This window comes from Bubalus bubalis, chromosome 5 (assembly GCF_019923935.1).
Source record: "Bubalus bubalis isolate 160015118507 breed Murrah chromosome 5, NDDB_SH_1, whole genome shotgun sequence".
Taxonomy (NCBI): Eukaryota; Metazoa; Chordata; class Mammalia; order Artiodactyla; family Bovidae; genus Bubalus; species Bubalus bubalis.
This window is the reverse complement of record NC_059161.1, coordinates 1,405,928-1,421,144: the sequence shown is the minus strand read 5'-3', so window position 1 is coordinate 1,421,144 and position 15,217 is coordinate 1,405,928. Positions and strand designations below refer to the sequence as shown.

Sequence of the window (15,217 nt, the reverse complement as noted above, 5' to 3'; positions counted from 1 at the left end):
AGGGAGCACGTGACAGGGGAGGAAACGAGGGAGAGCGAGGAGGTGGATGCCAGGACCTTGCTCCCTTAGGCTGCGAACGGGCCCCCTTGAGGCTCTGAGGGGTGGGCAGGCAGTGGATTCTGGTCGAGCTGCGGGGAAGGGCAGCTGTGAGGGGCCTGGACGCACGGAAGGTCCACACCATCCTCAGAGGCCCCTCCGCCCCTGCAGGAGGACCATCCAGAGGCCCCTCCGTGGGAGCAGGGCTGGGGGAGGTATAGAAGGGCCCCAGAAGGAGACAAGCAGCGCCCTGTCGCAGGCCTGGAGACTTTAATGTCCTGCCAGCACTGACCAGGCCTCTGAACGACACAGAAGCTCTGTCCACTCTCGCGGCTTGCTGGTGAGGAGAGTGACTTCACCTTCTGCCCGCTGACCTTGGACGCGTTTCCTGACCCCCTTGCCCGCCCCAGCCCATCCCTCTGTCCATCGAGGCTGCCGAGCCGGGCTAACTCTCCCGCTCCAGCTCCCCCACCCTCGTTCTCGCCAGCCCGGGCCCACACAGACGCCGAGGCCTTCATGGCCTGCGGGGAACCAGGGTCTCCTGGGAGCCCTCACGCAGGTCGAAGCTGTCCAGGGAGGACCCGAGGCCTGGGCACCCTCGGGCACCAGGCACGCCCTCCAGGGCCTCGCGTCCCTGCAGAAGCTCTGCGGCTGCCACCTCCACTTCCCGCGGTTCCATCTGGCAGGCCTCCGCCAGCGCCTGGCCCGTGGCCATGATGAAGTTAGCATCCGCCGCCAAGCTGTCCAGGCCCCCTCGAACCAGAGCCTGCAGGGACAGCAGGCCGGGTGGGTGGTCCCGAGGTGGTGGCCCACCCCCCACCCTCTCCACCGCAGGCCGTGGCAGGGCCACCCCGGATGCAGCACCCTCACCTCGCGGATCAGCAGGGCCATGGCTGGAGCTGGACCCCCAGGGGTCCCGTCCTCTGTCCTACTGCCGGGCGGCGCCTCCCCGGGCAGGGACCCTGGAATGGGGCTCCTCTCCTCAGGCACCTGGGACTCTGCTCCCGCGTGCTGTTTGGAGAGCACCAAGGCATAGACCCCTCAGGGAGGCCAGAGCCCATGGGGACGGGGAAGGCCCAGCCGAGATCCCAGGTCGGGGAGGACAGGGGTCCCGTCCCTTCTGCTGAGTCACTGCCACCCCCTCTCTGCCTGGAGCCTGCTTCCTGTCCTCTCTGGCCTGTTACCTGGCAGGAGGCGGCGGGGGCCTGGGCCCTGGGCGTCCTTCTCCGGGGCAGCTGTTCCTGTGGCCACTCTACTTGGGACTTGCTGTGGGGCCCTGTGGGCAGAGTGGGCCCAGGGCTCAGTCCTCCTGGGGGCCTTGGGTCTACAGAGCTCCCCTTGGCCAGCCAGCCCCACCCTGACGCCCTCAGGGTCCTAGAGGTCCACCTACCCCAGGCCGGGCAGGACTACCCCCCGCCCCCTCCGCTCCACCCCCATTTGCCCTGGTCTGTGTCCTTGTGGGCTTGGGAGGGGATCAGGGCCAGACCCTGACCAGCTTTGGCCAAGCTGATCTTTGTGTGAGTGTGCGTGGGTGAACGTGCGAGATATGTGTGTATAGGTGTACATGAGTGTGTGAGTGTGTCAGGGTCAGAAAACACGCCGAGCACCCTCATCCCCTGTGAACTGCAGCTTCCTTGGTTCCCTCCTGTCCTGCGCGGCAGTCTAGGACCCACTGGGCAGCCGCCAGGTCAGCTGCTGAAGGGCAGAGCTGAGCTGCCGGTATGTCCAGAGGCTGTCCTTTGGCTGGGGAGGGGCGTGCCCGGGGAGAGCCCTTTCACGGTGCAGACCCCCACCCTCCCCCTTCACTCTGGCCCCTGTGTGGCCCCTTCCTCTGCCTGGGTGACGAGCTGGTCCCCGTCACCACGGGCTCCCACCTCCTGGCGGGCTTCCCCAACCTGACAGCAGGCTCCCCAGGCCTCTCTGGGAGAAGGTCAGCCCCTCAGGGGCACAGGAGAAACTGACCCAGGGCCCCCTGGGGCTGGCCGAAGGGTCCTCCTCTGGTGGCAGGCGTCTCTGTCTCCCTTGCGAGCTCCCCTTCGTAGTGGACACTGAAACGGGAGTGTGGCCAGTGAGCTGTGGGCTGCTGGCTGCCCCATCCCGGCCTTCCTGGGCCCCACAGCCTTTCCCTCGGTCCTGGGCCCGTTGCTGTAGAGTGGCCTTGACCCCCGAGTCCTCGTTTCTGGAAGCTCCCTCAGTGTCCCTAGCTAGTTGGGTCCCAGACCCTTTGTCTTCTCAGGACCTACTCTCTGAGGTCATTTGGCCATAGCTGGACTCCATGGCACATACCCCCGACAAGACTGCAAAGGTCTGGGCGCAGGCCCGGATCTGCACGTCCACAGCACCCAGCATTAGACTGACCCCGCAGTGCAGGCGCCCTCCTAGGCGTGTGGACTTAATTCAGGGGCTCTCTGGCTGGAACGGGGTGCAAGCAGCCTGGCCTGGGAAGTAGCCGCTCCCCTGACCTCTGCCCTGTCGTACCCGTTCCTGAGGATGAGGAACCCAGACTCTCCAGGCCAAGGACACCCCAGCCCCGGGCCTCGGGTCTAGAACAGAAGGTCTGCGTGGAGCCCAGCCCACACTACGATGGCCAAGGCCCTCTCTGTTCATCCCTCGATCCCTGGCACTCGATCACAGATTATATCCAGTCCGCAGCTCGGAGAAGGCAATGGCACCCCACTCCAGTACTCTTGCCTGGAAAATCCCATGGATGGAGGAGCCTGGTGGGCTGCAGTCCATGGGTTGCTTAGAGTCGGACATGACTGAGTGACTTCAATTTCACGTACTGAAGAAGAAAATGGCAACCCACTCCAGTGTTCTTGCCTGGAGAATCCCAGGGATGGGGAGCCTGGTGGTCTGCTATCTATGGGGTTGCACAGAGTCGGACACGACTGAAGTGACTTAGCAGCAGCCCAGGGCTGGCGAGAGGGGAGCCACCGGAGCCCAGATCCAACAACCGAACCTTAACTGTTCAGGTGTGCCTCTCCTCACGTAACAGGTCCTTCTCCGGACCAGCCAAGACAGTGGGAGAAAAGCCACAGGGTGCCGACTGAGGCCGACCCGAGGCTGCCCCCTGCTGGCCACATCAGTCTCTGCCGTCCAGGCCAGTCTCGCAGCAGGGCAAAGGCTGGACCCCAGAGAGTGCCCCACAAAGGCCCGGAGCCCACCAGCCCCAGCATCCCGGGCTGCTAGCTGCTGCCACTACCTGGGAAATGCTGGGCTGTTGCCACGGTTGCTGTTGCCGCTGGCAACATTGGCGTTCGCATTGTTGGTGTTGGCCCGAGCAAGGGGGTGGGTACTCGGACGTTGAGGGAAGTCCTCCAGGAAGACGGGCGATTCCATCTCCTCCATCTCAATTTCAGTAAACTGGAGGGGTCTCTGGTTGGCCATGTGCGGGGCCAACGAGTTGGTCCTTTCCAGGAAGCTGTCCACCTGGCCAAACAGGCCGCCGGTCCTCTGGGGTGAGGAGGAGAGGGAGGGACTGAGAACAGGGGCTGGGAGCCAAGGGCCCACCACCCCGGACGCCGGCCGGTGGCGGGAACAAGGCCAGAGGGGAGCGGTCCAGGCTGAGGTCAGACAAGGGACTAGCATCCTCAGGGTGGCCTCAGTTTGGGGGGTGGACAAGACACCCCTAAGAACTGTAGGGTACCAGATATTCGGACAGGAATGTGGGGAGTGGGAAGCCTGGAGCCAGGCGCCTGGAGGAAGGGCTCTAATCCCGCCTCCTCAAGTCACTTTGAGAGTGGCTCTGCACATCTCGGAGGGCCTCTCTGGGCCCCCATTCCTATGAATAACCCAAGAAACTTCAGCGAGGTGGTCCCGAGAGACCCTCCGGCGAAGCGGGTGGGCGTCTGATGGGTGGAGCTGCCTCGGACTCGGGCAGGGGAGGAGGGGGAGGTTGGGAGAGGCTAGAGGGAAGGACGGGGCACCTCAGGCAGGAGGGTCACTGGTGGGGGGCGTCCCGGGAGCCGCGGGCAGCGGGGCAGCGGGTGTCCCCAGCCCCGCGTATGTGGCGGGGCTCCCAGCCTCCTTCCTGGAGCACACACACTGGGGGGCCACGGCCTTGCTCACCCGGAAGATCCCTTCCTCCATTGCGGCCTCCACCATGGCTCTCTCCAGCTCCTCCTCGGCCGTCAGGTCTCCCGAGATGGTGCGGCGGATCTCGGGGGCTGCCTCTTCCTCGATGGTCCTCAGTCCGGCCTGGGGACGGAGAAGGGACTCAGGGGCCCTCCAGGCCAGGAGGTGAGGATAGACCGCTTCCCTCACTCTCTCCTAATCCCGGCAACCAGGGCTTCCCTGAAGGCCCAGGCCTGTTCATTCTTGCTCCGGGGCTCCTCCTCCAGCCTCTGGGATCATCCAAGCCCTAACGGCTCTCAAGGTGTCTTCTTTCGCCCTCACAGGGGCTTCATCCCCGCCCAGGCCTCCAGGTTGGAAAACCCTCTCACTCCCCACGGTCTTCACACACATGACCTCTTTCGATTGCACATGCCATTAATGCCACATTGTGAGCTGATCGGAGTTCATACCATCAGCAATAGAACAAATCAAGGTTGGTGTCACCCGACAGTTTGCAAAGAGAACCCAGCATCACTGCTGGGACATTCCTGTCCAGGAGGCAAGCCCTCGATCTGTCGTGAGGGAACGTCCTACAAACCCAGACTGAAGGCTGTGCTGGCTAGAAGCTTCACAGCGTCAAGGTCGCATCAAGGAAAGACTTGAGGAGCCAAAGACTGAAGAGATCGCACAGCTAAACACAACATGTGATTCTGGGTCCAATCCTTTTGCCATGAAGGACATTATTGGGACCACTGGTGAAACATGCATGGGGTCTAAGGATTCCACGGGACTAGTGCATCCATTTCCTGATCTTGGCGGCTGCGTCACGGTTATGCAGAAGGCTCACGGAGGAACATGCCCTTGTTTCCAGGCAATACACACCGACCGGCTCAGGGCTGAACACTGGGCATGACTCTCAAATGGTTCAGGAGAAAAAAGACTTTTATATTGCGCATGCTATTTTTAAAACTCTGAGATTGTTTCACAGTAAAAATTGAAATAAAATTTTGAACACACAGCCCCATTATGTGAATGTTTTTAAAATTTATCCATTATGTGCACTATACTTAAAACACTGAAATTAAAAACAGACAAGGCTTCCTGGTGGCTTGTTGTTGAGAGTCCACCTGCCGGTGCAGGAGGCACGGGTTTGACCCCTGGTCTGGGAAGATCTCACGTGCCGTGGAGCAACTCAGTGGCACCGCCGCCACTGAGTCTGTGCTCTGGAGCCTTGGAGCCACAGCTGCTGACCCACGCGCTGGAACTCCTAAGCCTGAGTGCCCTGGAGCCCGCGCGCCAACCAGGGGAAGCATCTGCAGTGAGAAGCCCGTGCAGCTAAGCGTAGCCCCCGCTCGCCACGACTAGAGGAGAGCCCGCGAAGCAGTGAAGACCCAGCACAACCAAAGAATAAATAAAATAAAAATTGTAAGAAGAAAAACGGGCAAGATAACACAAAATTCTACATATATTTGGATACCCAATGGGTCATTTCAAGCCCCTTCATTCTCTTAGGAAATCTGCCCTCTTTGGAGACCACCGCTGTCCCCTAGCCCAATCTCTCCCTTGTGTTCAGGGGGTAGGACCCATGGCTCTGGGTCGTATCATCCCAGGGACGGAAAGGCTCCGGGTTCTTCCCTTGAGCTTGAAGCATCTCCCATCCAGGGCCGTCATCTCACCCCAATGTGTCCTGGCTCCTCCCGCCCCGTCTGCCTTCCCTGCCGGCCCCCAAAGACAGAGAGGGAGCTAGAGTCCAGAGACCAGCTCAGCAGCGGAGCCCCTGGGGCTCGGGGCGGGCTTACCTGGATCTGCACGATGTCCTTCTTGGGCCGGTACCCATAATACTCCTCCTGGCGCCTCATGAACTTCCGGAAGTGCTCCTGGATGAGGAACGTGGCGTAGAACTTCCCCACCGTCACCTCGTCATCTGCAGAGGGGCCGACCATGGCCAGCGGGCGTCTGAGGCTGGGGTCAGCGTGTGGCCAAGCCGGGACTGGCCCCCGGCTCCCCTCCTCCAGCTGGCCTGACCCCATGGGGTCTGCCCAAGGCTATAGAGGGCCGGGCCATGCTCCGATGCCCCTGGGCTCCCCGCGGAGGCAGGGCTGCCTCTGGGCCCCCAGGGCGCACCCACCTCCTATGGGAGGGATGACCTGGTCCAGGAGCTTCATGCTGGTCCTCTTCCAGACCTTCTTGATGATGGCTCGCAGCTCCTCGTTGGCCTGCTCGAAGTTACCTGGGGCAACGGACAGGCCGGGTCAGCAGCACTTGACAGGGCCACCTCTCGCTCAGCAGATGGTGGCTGGCTTTTCCCTGTGGCGGCTGCTGCCCTGGGCACAGACTTTGCTGGGGGGGAACGATTGCTGTGCCCCTGGGGCAGCCCAGCCTCAGGTCACGTTTGCCCCAGGCCTTGGCTTCCAGGACCCAGAGTGGCTGACTGCAGAGGCTGTCCCCTCCTGTACTCCCTACCGTCCCAGGACAGTCATCAGTCCCCCGCACACTTGGTCTGTTCCGCCTCCTCCAGGCAGCCCTCCAGGCGCTCCGCCTTGGCCCCCCCCCACCCCCCGCTTCCCTCTCCTTGCCCTCCGAGGAAGCCTTCCCTGCCGCTGCCTGCTGCCTGCCATGGTCCCCTTTGGGGTGGCTCTGACCCAGCTGGGTCCCCATGAGAGTGAGGCCCCCTCACCACCCCCCACCCGGTCTGTCTTCCGGACAGGAAGCCCTGCCCCGAAGTTCCTGCCTAAAGGCCCCCAGGCCCACGCCTCTCACACTAACTCTGCTGCCTCCCTCCCCACCTCCATCAGAGCTGGCTGTGTGAGGACAGAGGCTGGGTGACTCTGCCCTACAGATCCCGGGGGCGCCCGCTGAGCCCTAACGCGGCCTTGGCCTGGGTCCCCCCTCTGCTTCTCCCCGAGACTCCTGAGCCCGACCTTCAGCTCAGAGGGCCTGGCAGGACCTGCGGGAAAGCCCGGCCCCCGGGGAGGGGCCGCCCACACCTTCCGTCTTGATCTTCAGAGCCGTGCGCACCAGGGCGAAGAGCGTGGCGTTGAAGGTGACCGTGCCGTCACTGTTGAGGGGCATGTTCATGCCCACCAGCCGCTGTGCGGAGAGGGTGCTCATTGCGGGCGGGGCCCCCGGGCAGTGCTCGTCCTCACCGGGTGGGGGCAGCAGCAGGGGGAGGGGCTGGGGGAGACTGACCATGGGGGAGGGGCTGGGGAGACTGACCATGGGGGAGGGGCTGGGGGAGGCTGACCATGGGGGAGGGGCTGGGGGAGACTGACATGGGGGAGGGGCTGGGGGAGACTGACCATGGGGCAGGGGCTGGGGGAGACTGACCATGGGGCAGGGGCTGGGGGAGACTGACCATGAGGGTAGGGGCTGGGGGAGACTGACATGGGGGAGGGGCTGGGGGAGACTGACCATGGGGCAGGGGCTGGGGGAGACTGACCATGGGGCAGGGGCTGGGGGAGACTGGCCATGGGGGAGGGGCTGGGGGAGACTGACCATGGGGCAGGGGCTGGGGGAGACTGACCATGAGGGTAGGGGCTGGGGGAGACTGGCCATGGGGGAGGGGCTGGGGGAGACTGACATGGGGGAGGGGCTGGGGAAGACTGATCATGAGGGGTGGGGGATGGGGCTGGGGCTGGGGTGCCTACGGTGCCCTCCCTGAGGGGGTGAAACGTGAGCTGGGGACCCTGCTGAGATTTAGTTCCCAGGCAGGGATGTGCGCACCCAGGGGACAACTCCAAAGTAGCTCACGCACTCACCCCGCCCCAGGGCCCCTGCCTGCTCCTCCGGGGGTGGGGGTCAGTGAAGGTGGGAGGGCGGTGCCCACCCCTCGCTGGCAGCGCTGGTTACCTTACATGCTACCCGGTGGGGGCAGAACTTCCCGAAGCCCAGCGGGGGCTGGATCCTCCTCAGCAGGGTCACCACGTCCAGGTGCTTGATCCTGCCCCTGCAGGGGGTCACCAGACCTGTGCACCAGGCACCCCCCACCTCCCTCCCTGCTAGGAGAAGGGCCCAGGGGAGGGAGCCAGGAGACAGGGACGCCTCCTGACTTCCAGCCGTGTGTGGGGAGTGGAAGCTGGGTTTCCTTTCTGAAGAAGGAACAGTGTTCGAACTCACTGCTGCCCAGCGCACAGAATGGGCTCTCTGTTGGCGGGGGCGGGGGGCAGGTAAGAAGAAGCCAGTGTCCCCTCAGATGTGGGATCTCCAGGGCTGCGACCCAGACCTCATTTTTCCCAGGGGGAGCCTTCCTTGGGCTTTAGTCAGACTGTCTGGGGGCTCTGGGCTGTATTAATAGAAGTAGAGGGTGTGCATCAAGGCGGGTGAGAGCCCACTCGCAGAGGCGGGTAGAGCCTGCAGCTGCTGCCACGGGGTTAGCGAACGTGTGTCCTGGTTGGCACAGTGCCTGACACCTGGGAAAGTCGTCAACCGTGAGCAGGCGACCTTTTTACAAAGAACGTAAGGCAGCCCGGCTCCCCAGAGTTCAAGTGCACTCGAAGGCCCCGGAGGCCAGGTTACCCCAGTACAGATTCTGCCTCGGTCAGTGTAGGATGAGGCTGGGGCCTGCACTTTCATCCAGCTCAGCTGCTTGGTCAGTGACCACATTCTGAGCAGTGGGGCCTAGAATGCCTGGGGAGGTAGTAAGCGCTCTGTTCCTCGAAGTGTCCAAGGGAAGCTGGATGGCCATCTCCCAGGGACAACCAGGGGGCTTCTGCCCTGGGGGCTGTGGGTTCCCTCCCAACCCTGAGAGACTCCTCTTCTCTGCTCTGGGCCCTTGGGTAACAAAGGGAGGGAAAGCCTGCTCCTTCCTGCTGGACTGGAGGGTGGCTCGCTGTCGGATGCCAGGCGGGGCCTAGAATGGGAGGGGGCCGGGGAGGGACGGTCCAGCACAGGGCCGGCAGCCTGGACTCACGTAGCCTCCGGGTCGTACTCCGCCCAGATGGCCTTGAACTCATCCAGGTGATGAGGGCCCAGGATGGACCAGTCCCGTGTCAGGTAGTCAAAGTTGTCCATGATGACGGCCACAAACAGGTTGATGATCTGTGGGAGGAGAGCAGAGGGGTCCCTGCACGGAAAGGCAGGTGGCACGGTGATGGGCTGGGGGTGTCAAGGGGGCCTGGGGGTATCCAGGGGGCCTGGAGGTGTCCACGGGGCCTGGGGGTATCCACAGGGCCTTGAGGTGTCTGGGGGGCCTGGGGGTGTCCACGGGACCTGGGGGTGTCCACGGGGCCTTGGGGTATCTGGGGGGCCTGGGGGTGTTCACGGGGCCTGGGGGTGTTCACGGGGCCTGGGGGTGTCCACGGGGCCTGTGTGTCCACGGGGCCTGGGTGTCCACAGGGCCTGGGTCCATAGCTTTTCCAGGGGGCCTGGGTATCCATGGGGCCTGGGTGTCCATGGGGCCTGGGTCCATAGCTTCTCCAGGGGGCCTGGGTGTGCACGGGGCCTGGGTCCACAGCTTCTCCAGGGGGCCTGGGTGTGCACGGGGCCTGGGTGTGCACGGGGCCTGGGTCCACAGCTTCTCCAGGGGGCCTGGGTGTCCACGGGGCCTGGGTGTGCACGGGGCCTTGGGGTATCTGGGGGGCCTGGGGGTGTTCACGGGGCCTGGGGGTGTCCACGGGGCCTGGGTGTCCACAGGGCCTGGGTCCATAGCTTTTCCAGGGGGCCTGGGTATCCATGGGGCCTGGGTGTCCATGGGGCCTGGGTCCACAGCTTCTCCAGGGGGCCTGGGTGTGCACAGGGCCTGGGTCCACAGCTTCTCCAGGGGGCCTGCCTCCCAGCCCTCTGGCAACTGCGTCCCGCACGCGAGCAGCCTGTGCCACTGCTCGGGTCCAGGAGGTGTCCTCTGCCCGGGCTCCAGGGACTGATGCTTTAAGTCCCAACCTCAGCCTCTCGCCTGACCCCCGAGGGACGCTGGTCCCCTGCACGCTGCCCCTATGCTCTTCTTGCCGGTTCTGTATCACCTGGTGTGCCTCTGAAATGCAAGCTTTGCTGCACACGGACCCCTGGCACCCAGCGGGTGTCTTCAGGGCCAGGACAGTGTCCTATTCACGTTTCTGTCCCTTGCCCTGAGCTCAGGGAACATGAGATGCCCAAAGGGTTTTAGTAAACATGGGAAAGAGAAAGAATGAGGGTCGGGACTGTGGGGCTCTCTGCCTCCTGCGTGCGGGGACGGCGCCCTGAAGCTGCAAAGCCATCTGTGCTCTGCTGCAGGCCCCTGCGATGGCTCTGCGTCCAGACTCTCAGCCCCTGGCAAAGAGGGCAAGCTTCTCTTCCAAGGGAAGAGGGAGGGGCAGGCGGCTTTGCTGCCTATTTTAGGAAGTAAAATAGAAGCCTCTGTTTTAGTGCAGAGTCTCAGTAAATTCTTTTGATTTTTTGATTACTAATTGCTAATGTCAACAACAAAAAGGTAAAACCTTTTAACAGCAGCTCTGGAGCCTGAGACTCGCACCCAGGAAAAGAAGCTGCAGCCAGACTGACCACAGCAGGGACACTAGCCGGAGCCCCGTCTGTCTCCTGTGTCCCTGAGCTGCGTCCCTGGAGGGGCAGAGGCGGCCGGGGCGGGGCGCGGGGCTCCCGGGCTCGCCCGCCCGCCCGCCCTCACCAGGAAGGCGCACAGCATGTAGAAGCTGAGGAAGTAGTAGTAGGCGAAGTCCGTGCCGCAGGTGCGCTCCTCCCCGGGGCCGTAGTCCGACTCGGGGTCACACAGCTGGCCGTAGCTGCAGGCCAGCAGGATCTCCTGCCACGCCTCCCCCGTGGCGCACCTGGAAGGCACAGGTCGGGGCGCCTCTCACTCTGGGCCCCGGGTGAGGGAGCCGCCAGCCCCCTGCGAGCAGGACATTCGGGAGCAGATTGGCACCCCTCAGGACCTGGGGTCCACGGGCTGCCCCTCTGTATCGAGGCTCCCCTGCTCTACCCATCGTGGGGTGCCCTGGGCAGGGGCTAAACAGAAAGGGGGCTTCCTAGACAGAGGTGCAAAATCACTCCAGGACTCATGTCACCAGTGGGGCAGCCAGAGAGCTGACCCCGGAGTGTGGGTCAGAGGTCGTCAAGGCCTCACCCTCCCTCCGAGGGACAGTGGACCTCTGCCTCCCGCCTCGGTGCAGCGAGGGTGGGGAACATGCAGGACCCCACAGCACCATGGAGATGGCGGCCACTCGTCCAAGAGTGATTGAAATGGGGGCGCGGGCTGTCCAGGGTGAGCATCCGAGAAGGACAGCAAAGCCTTGGCCTTTCTGAGTGCGCGCAGGGCCCACGTGTAGGAAGCCAGCTGGCCTCCCACAGACTGGGGGAGGGGTGGCAGGGGCCTCCTGCCTGAAGAGCAGCAGCACCGCCTGGGGGAAGGTCTGGAAGTTGTTGTTCCGGTTGATTTGGGTCCCGTCCACCAAGGCGATCTTTCCGAACATCTGCAGGCCACGAAAGGCTGGACTGTGGACCTGGACAGGTCTCCCACCGGCCCCAGCTCCCCCGACACCCTCCACCTCAGGTCACACAAACCGGGCTACAGCTGACCCCTGAGCAACGCCAGGGTATAAGTCTACAGTTAGCTCCCCGCCCTGTATCCACGGATTCAACCAACCATGAATCCCGTGGAGCCCTAGTACATTTCCCTGAAAAATTCACGGATACATGGACACCCAAAGTTCAAACCTGCCTGTTCAAGGCTCACTTGTGTTTCCAAGGTTGGGTGAAAATTTTCCCCTCAAGCCAAATAAATCTGGGAGGGGGACAGTGTTCCTAACCAAGAGCTGACTTAGGGTCTCAATGTAGAGAGCAGAGTGCTCCAGGAGAGGGTAGCTGAGACCACCAGAGCCTCCAACAGGGGCCTTGGAGACCAGTTCCGCCCTTGTCCATCTGGCCACAAGGTTCCCCTGGGCAGCCTCCTCCTGACTGATGCTGGGCCGGCTGGGAACCACCTCCTCCTCCTCCGGGGCTGTGGCCAAGCCCCGGGCTGCCAGGATGCCGGAGGCAGGCTGGTGAGAGGCCAGCCTGCAGGCTGGCCGGCCTCCCGGGGGGCCAGAGGCCCCTCACCTGCATGCCGATGACCGCGTAGATGAAGAAGAGCATGACGATGAGCAGAGCCACGTAGGGCAGGGCCTGCGGGCGAGGATGGCGGCTCAGGGTGCAGGGCTCCACCGCGCGCCCGGTACAGGGCCCTTCCTTAGCTCACCGGGGACCCGAGGCCCATGGGCCGCACCCAGTGTGGCCCTGACGTCCCCGTAACCCATGCGGATACAGTCTCGTGGGTGGCCGAGGGTTCCCTGAGGGGGTGGGCTTCCGGGGTGGACAGAGTCCCATGGGTGGGGGGGGGTCACATGGGTAGGCGGGGTCCCGGGGGTGGGGGTCCCGTGGGTGGGTGTGGTCCCCGATGGGCGGGGTCCTGTGGGAGTGGTCACAGGGTGGGCGTGGTCCCGCGATGGGCGGGGTCCCGTGGGTGGGCGGGGTCCCGGGTGGGTGCATGGGAGCGGTCCCAGGATGAGCGGGGATCCCGGGGTAGGCGGGGTCCTGGGTGGGAGGGACTGCGCACCTGGAAGGACTTGATGAAAGTCCAGAGCAGCGTGCGCACGCCCTCCGCGCGGCTCAGCAGCTTGATCAGCCTCATGACACGGAACAGGCGGAAGAAGGCGCTGGAGATGCGGGCGCTCTCGTCGGGGTCCTGCGGGGCGCAGCCCCAGGGTCAGTCTGGGGCCGGGGGCGGGCGGGGTGAGGGCAGGCAGGCCGGGAGGGCAGTGTGTGCGGGATGTGTCGCGGTGGGGGTCTTCCAGCCCACCCCGTGGCGCCTGCTAGGACCTCGCGCGGACCCTCGCGGGGCCCAGGGCCCTGGGCTTGCTCAGCCGGAGGCGGGGTGGGCTGGGCGCCAAGCAGTGCGCTGGGCGGACAGGGATTCCGTCCGCCCTGGGGGAGGCAGCGGCCAGGCCCGGCGCCTGCCCTCTGTCCTGCCTCGTGTCATCTCCTCCCCAAGCTGCCACTCAGCTGAGGACCCCGGCAGCGCTCCCGCCCCTCCCCAGTGCCCCCCCAGCGCAGAGTCTCCCAGAAGCTCAGCTGCTCTGTGGCCATCAATTCAATGGCCACTCCACGCCCACCCTGCCCGCACGTGGCTGTCCCAAGCCGGAAGGCCTCTGCCCATGTGCCCCCCTGACACACCGGATGAATGGCCAGGGAGAGCCCCCTGCCCGGCTTTTGGTGTCCCCACAAGCTTGGTGCTGGTGACCTGTCACTGAGGTTCTCTGCCATCCAGTCCTCTCTGGATGCTCCTGTCAGCACAGAGCCCCACTTCCCACCGCACCCATGCACACTCTGGTGACACAGAGTTTCCGCCCGCCCCCAACCGGACCCTCGGGGGCCTGCTCGGGGCAGGGGGCCCTGAGCGCGTCTGCCCCATGCAGTCCAGCGGCCAGGCCCAGGCATGCAAGCTGCAGGGCAGAGCTGGCGGGCGAGCGGGGCAGGCTCATGCAGCCTGGAATTACAACGTTCCCGCAGCCGCCACCCAGGCAATACAGTCCCCCGCTGGAGGCCAGGAAAGTCTGTGGAGAGAGAGGGGGAGGGGAGAGAGGAGGGACATGGTGGGAGGGAGGTGAGGCCTCAGAGAGGACAGACCACAGAGGGTTACAGAGAGAACAAAGCAGGGAGGTGGGGGTGAGGACCCCCGGCGGTGGTGGGCGGGGTGTGGGGAGGAAGCTGTGGGGATGGTGAGGTGGTGAGGCGACAGGCCAGGGGCCAGGGAGCAAGAAGAGGAGGGAAGACTGAACATGGGCAGATCCCCCTCGCCTCCCAGATGCAGCTTGTGTGTCTGGGGTCTGTGGAGCTGGGGCTGTGAGTGAGGCCACGGAGGACAGCCCTGCTCACGGTCGCAGGAGAGTCCAGGGGTGCTGGCCCCCACGGGGGTCCCACGCTCCAGGGTCAAAGGCCCTCTGGGAGAGTCTGAGACCCCCTGCCTGGGAGCCGGACCAAGGCTTCTGTCTCAGGGGCCAGCCTCCTAGATGGGCCCGGCTGTGTAGGGGCAGCCTTTCCTCCTGTTTACTCTGAGCTCCTCCCTGCGGCCACATTTCCGGAGAAGCCCTGTTTCTGGAGCCCTGGGGTGGGGAATCATGGTTTTATCTTTAATTATTTGGGAGACTGGTTCCCCGGGCAGCTTTCTCCTGGACCATGGGTTCTCAGCCCAGGCGGCACATCAGAATCACACAGAGAACTTAAAAAAATATGCACCTTTGCTGGGTCCCCATCCGGCCGATTAAGTCAGCTCCTGGGGACTGGGTCTGGCTTCCAAGGTGTAAATGCACCCAGGTGATTTAACATGCAGCCAGGGATGACTAGCCATGTGCCAGACCTGTGCCGCCAACGGGGTGCCTGCAGCCACACGTGGCCGTCTGGATTACGGTGAAAACAACACAGACGTAGATGTTCACGTCCCTGGCTGCACTGGCCACATTTCACACGACCAGCAGGTACCCATGGCTCATGGCTGCCACCGTGGACAGAGCAGAGCCCTCCTGGCAGAAAGTGCTAACCGACGGCGCCGCCCTCTCTGCTCTCTGGATTATACGGCAGGGATATGAGTCAGCGTTTTAATTCAAAGTCTTATCATGACTTTAGGCAAACAGGCAGACGTGTGCTGTCCCTAAAAATCCCACGGTGACCAACGACACTCTCGTCCCTCCTGCACGAAGAAAGGGCTCTGCCTGACCCCAACGTCCCCCACCCCCCACATGGACCTCAAGCTCCAAGAAGTCATTGTTGGATGACTGATTGTCATTCAGGCTGAGACTGAGCCGGTGAGAGGTGCTGCCCCAAACCCTGGGCCCGTGGGGGCTACTTCCCAGCAGGGCCTGGGCGTGAAGGAGACGCGCACACAGGCCCCGGGGCACCCTGGTCTGCCGCCTCAGCCCCGCTCCCTCCAGCCGTGTGCGTATGGACAGAGTTCCGTCTGTCCTGCGTGTGGGGTGAACCGGACCCCAGGCCAGGCCTGCCCCCACCACAGAAGGCGCCGCTCTCTGCCAGGCCTCCCCTTACAGACTCCAGACTTGTCCTTGGCCCCCTCCCGTGGCCCCCATCCTGCCCCCACCCACCCACAAGGGCCAGCCCTGGGCTGGCAGGGCTGCAGTGCTCACTGGTGGGCCATGGGCGTGCGCCGGCG

At 63.9% G+C, this 15,217-nt stretch overlaps 1 protein-coding gene across 2 annotated transcripts in view; it reads right to left on the bottom strand.

The window, feature by feature from the left end:
* Positions 1–289: 289 nt before the first annotated feature.
* Positions 290–15,217, bottom strand: part of CACNA1S (calcium voltage-gated channel subunit alpha1 S) — a 58,320-nt gene continuing 43,392 nt past the window's right edge. The window contains exons 29-44 of one of the 2 annotated variants that reach the window (XM_006078443.4): positions 13,551–13,607; positions 12,611–12,739; positions 12,115–12,180; positions 11,398–11,489; positions 10,688–10,847; positions 8,999–9,126; positions 7,939–8,035; positions 7,077–7,179; positions 6,218–6,319; positions 5,889–6,013; positions 4,105–4,233; positions 3,239–3,489; positions 1,999–2,084; positions 1,221–1,312; positions 907–1,047; positions 290–802 (exon numbers count right to left, since the gene is read on the bottom strand). In XM_006078443.4, coding sequence (XP_006078505.2) covers positions 551–802; positions 907–1,047; positions 1,221–1,312; positions 1,999–2,084; positions 3,239–3,489; positions 4,105–4,233; positions 5,889–6,013; positions 6,218–6,319; positions 7,077–7,179; positions 7,939–8,035; positions 8,999–9,126; positions 10,688–10,847; positions 11,398–11,489; positions 12,115–12,180; positions 12,611–12,739; positions 13,551–13,607 — 2,010 coding nt within the window. In that variant the 3' untranslated portion in view covers positions 290–550. The remainder of the gene's footprint in view (positions 803–906; positions 1,048–1,220; positions 1,313–1,998; positions 2,085–3,238; positions 3,490–4,104; positions 4,234–5,888; positions 6,014–6,217; positions 6,320–7,076; positions 7,180–7,938; positions 8,036–8,998; positions 9,127–10,687; positions 10,848–11,397; positions 11,490–12,114; positions 12,181–12,610; positions 12,740–13,550; positions 13,608–15,217) is intronic. The other variant, XM_006078444.4, reaches the window with a different exon arrangement.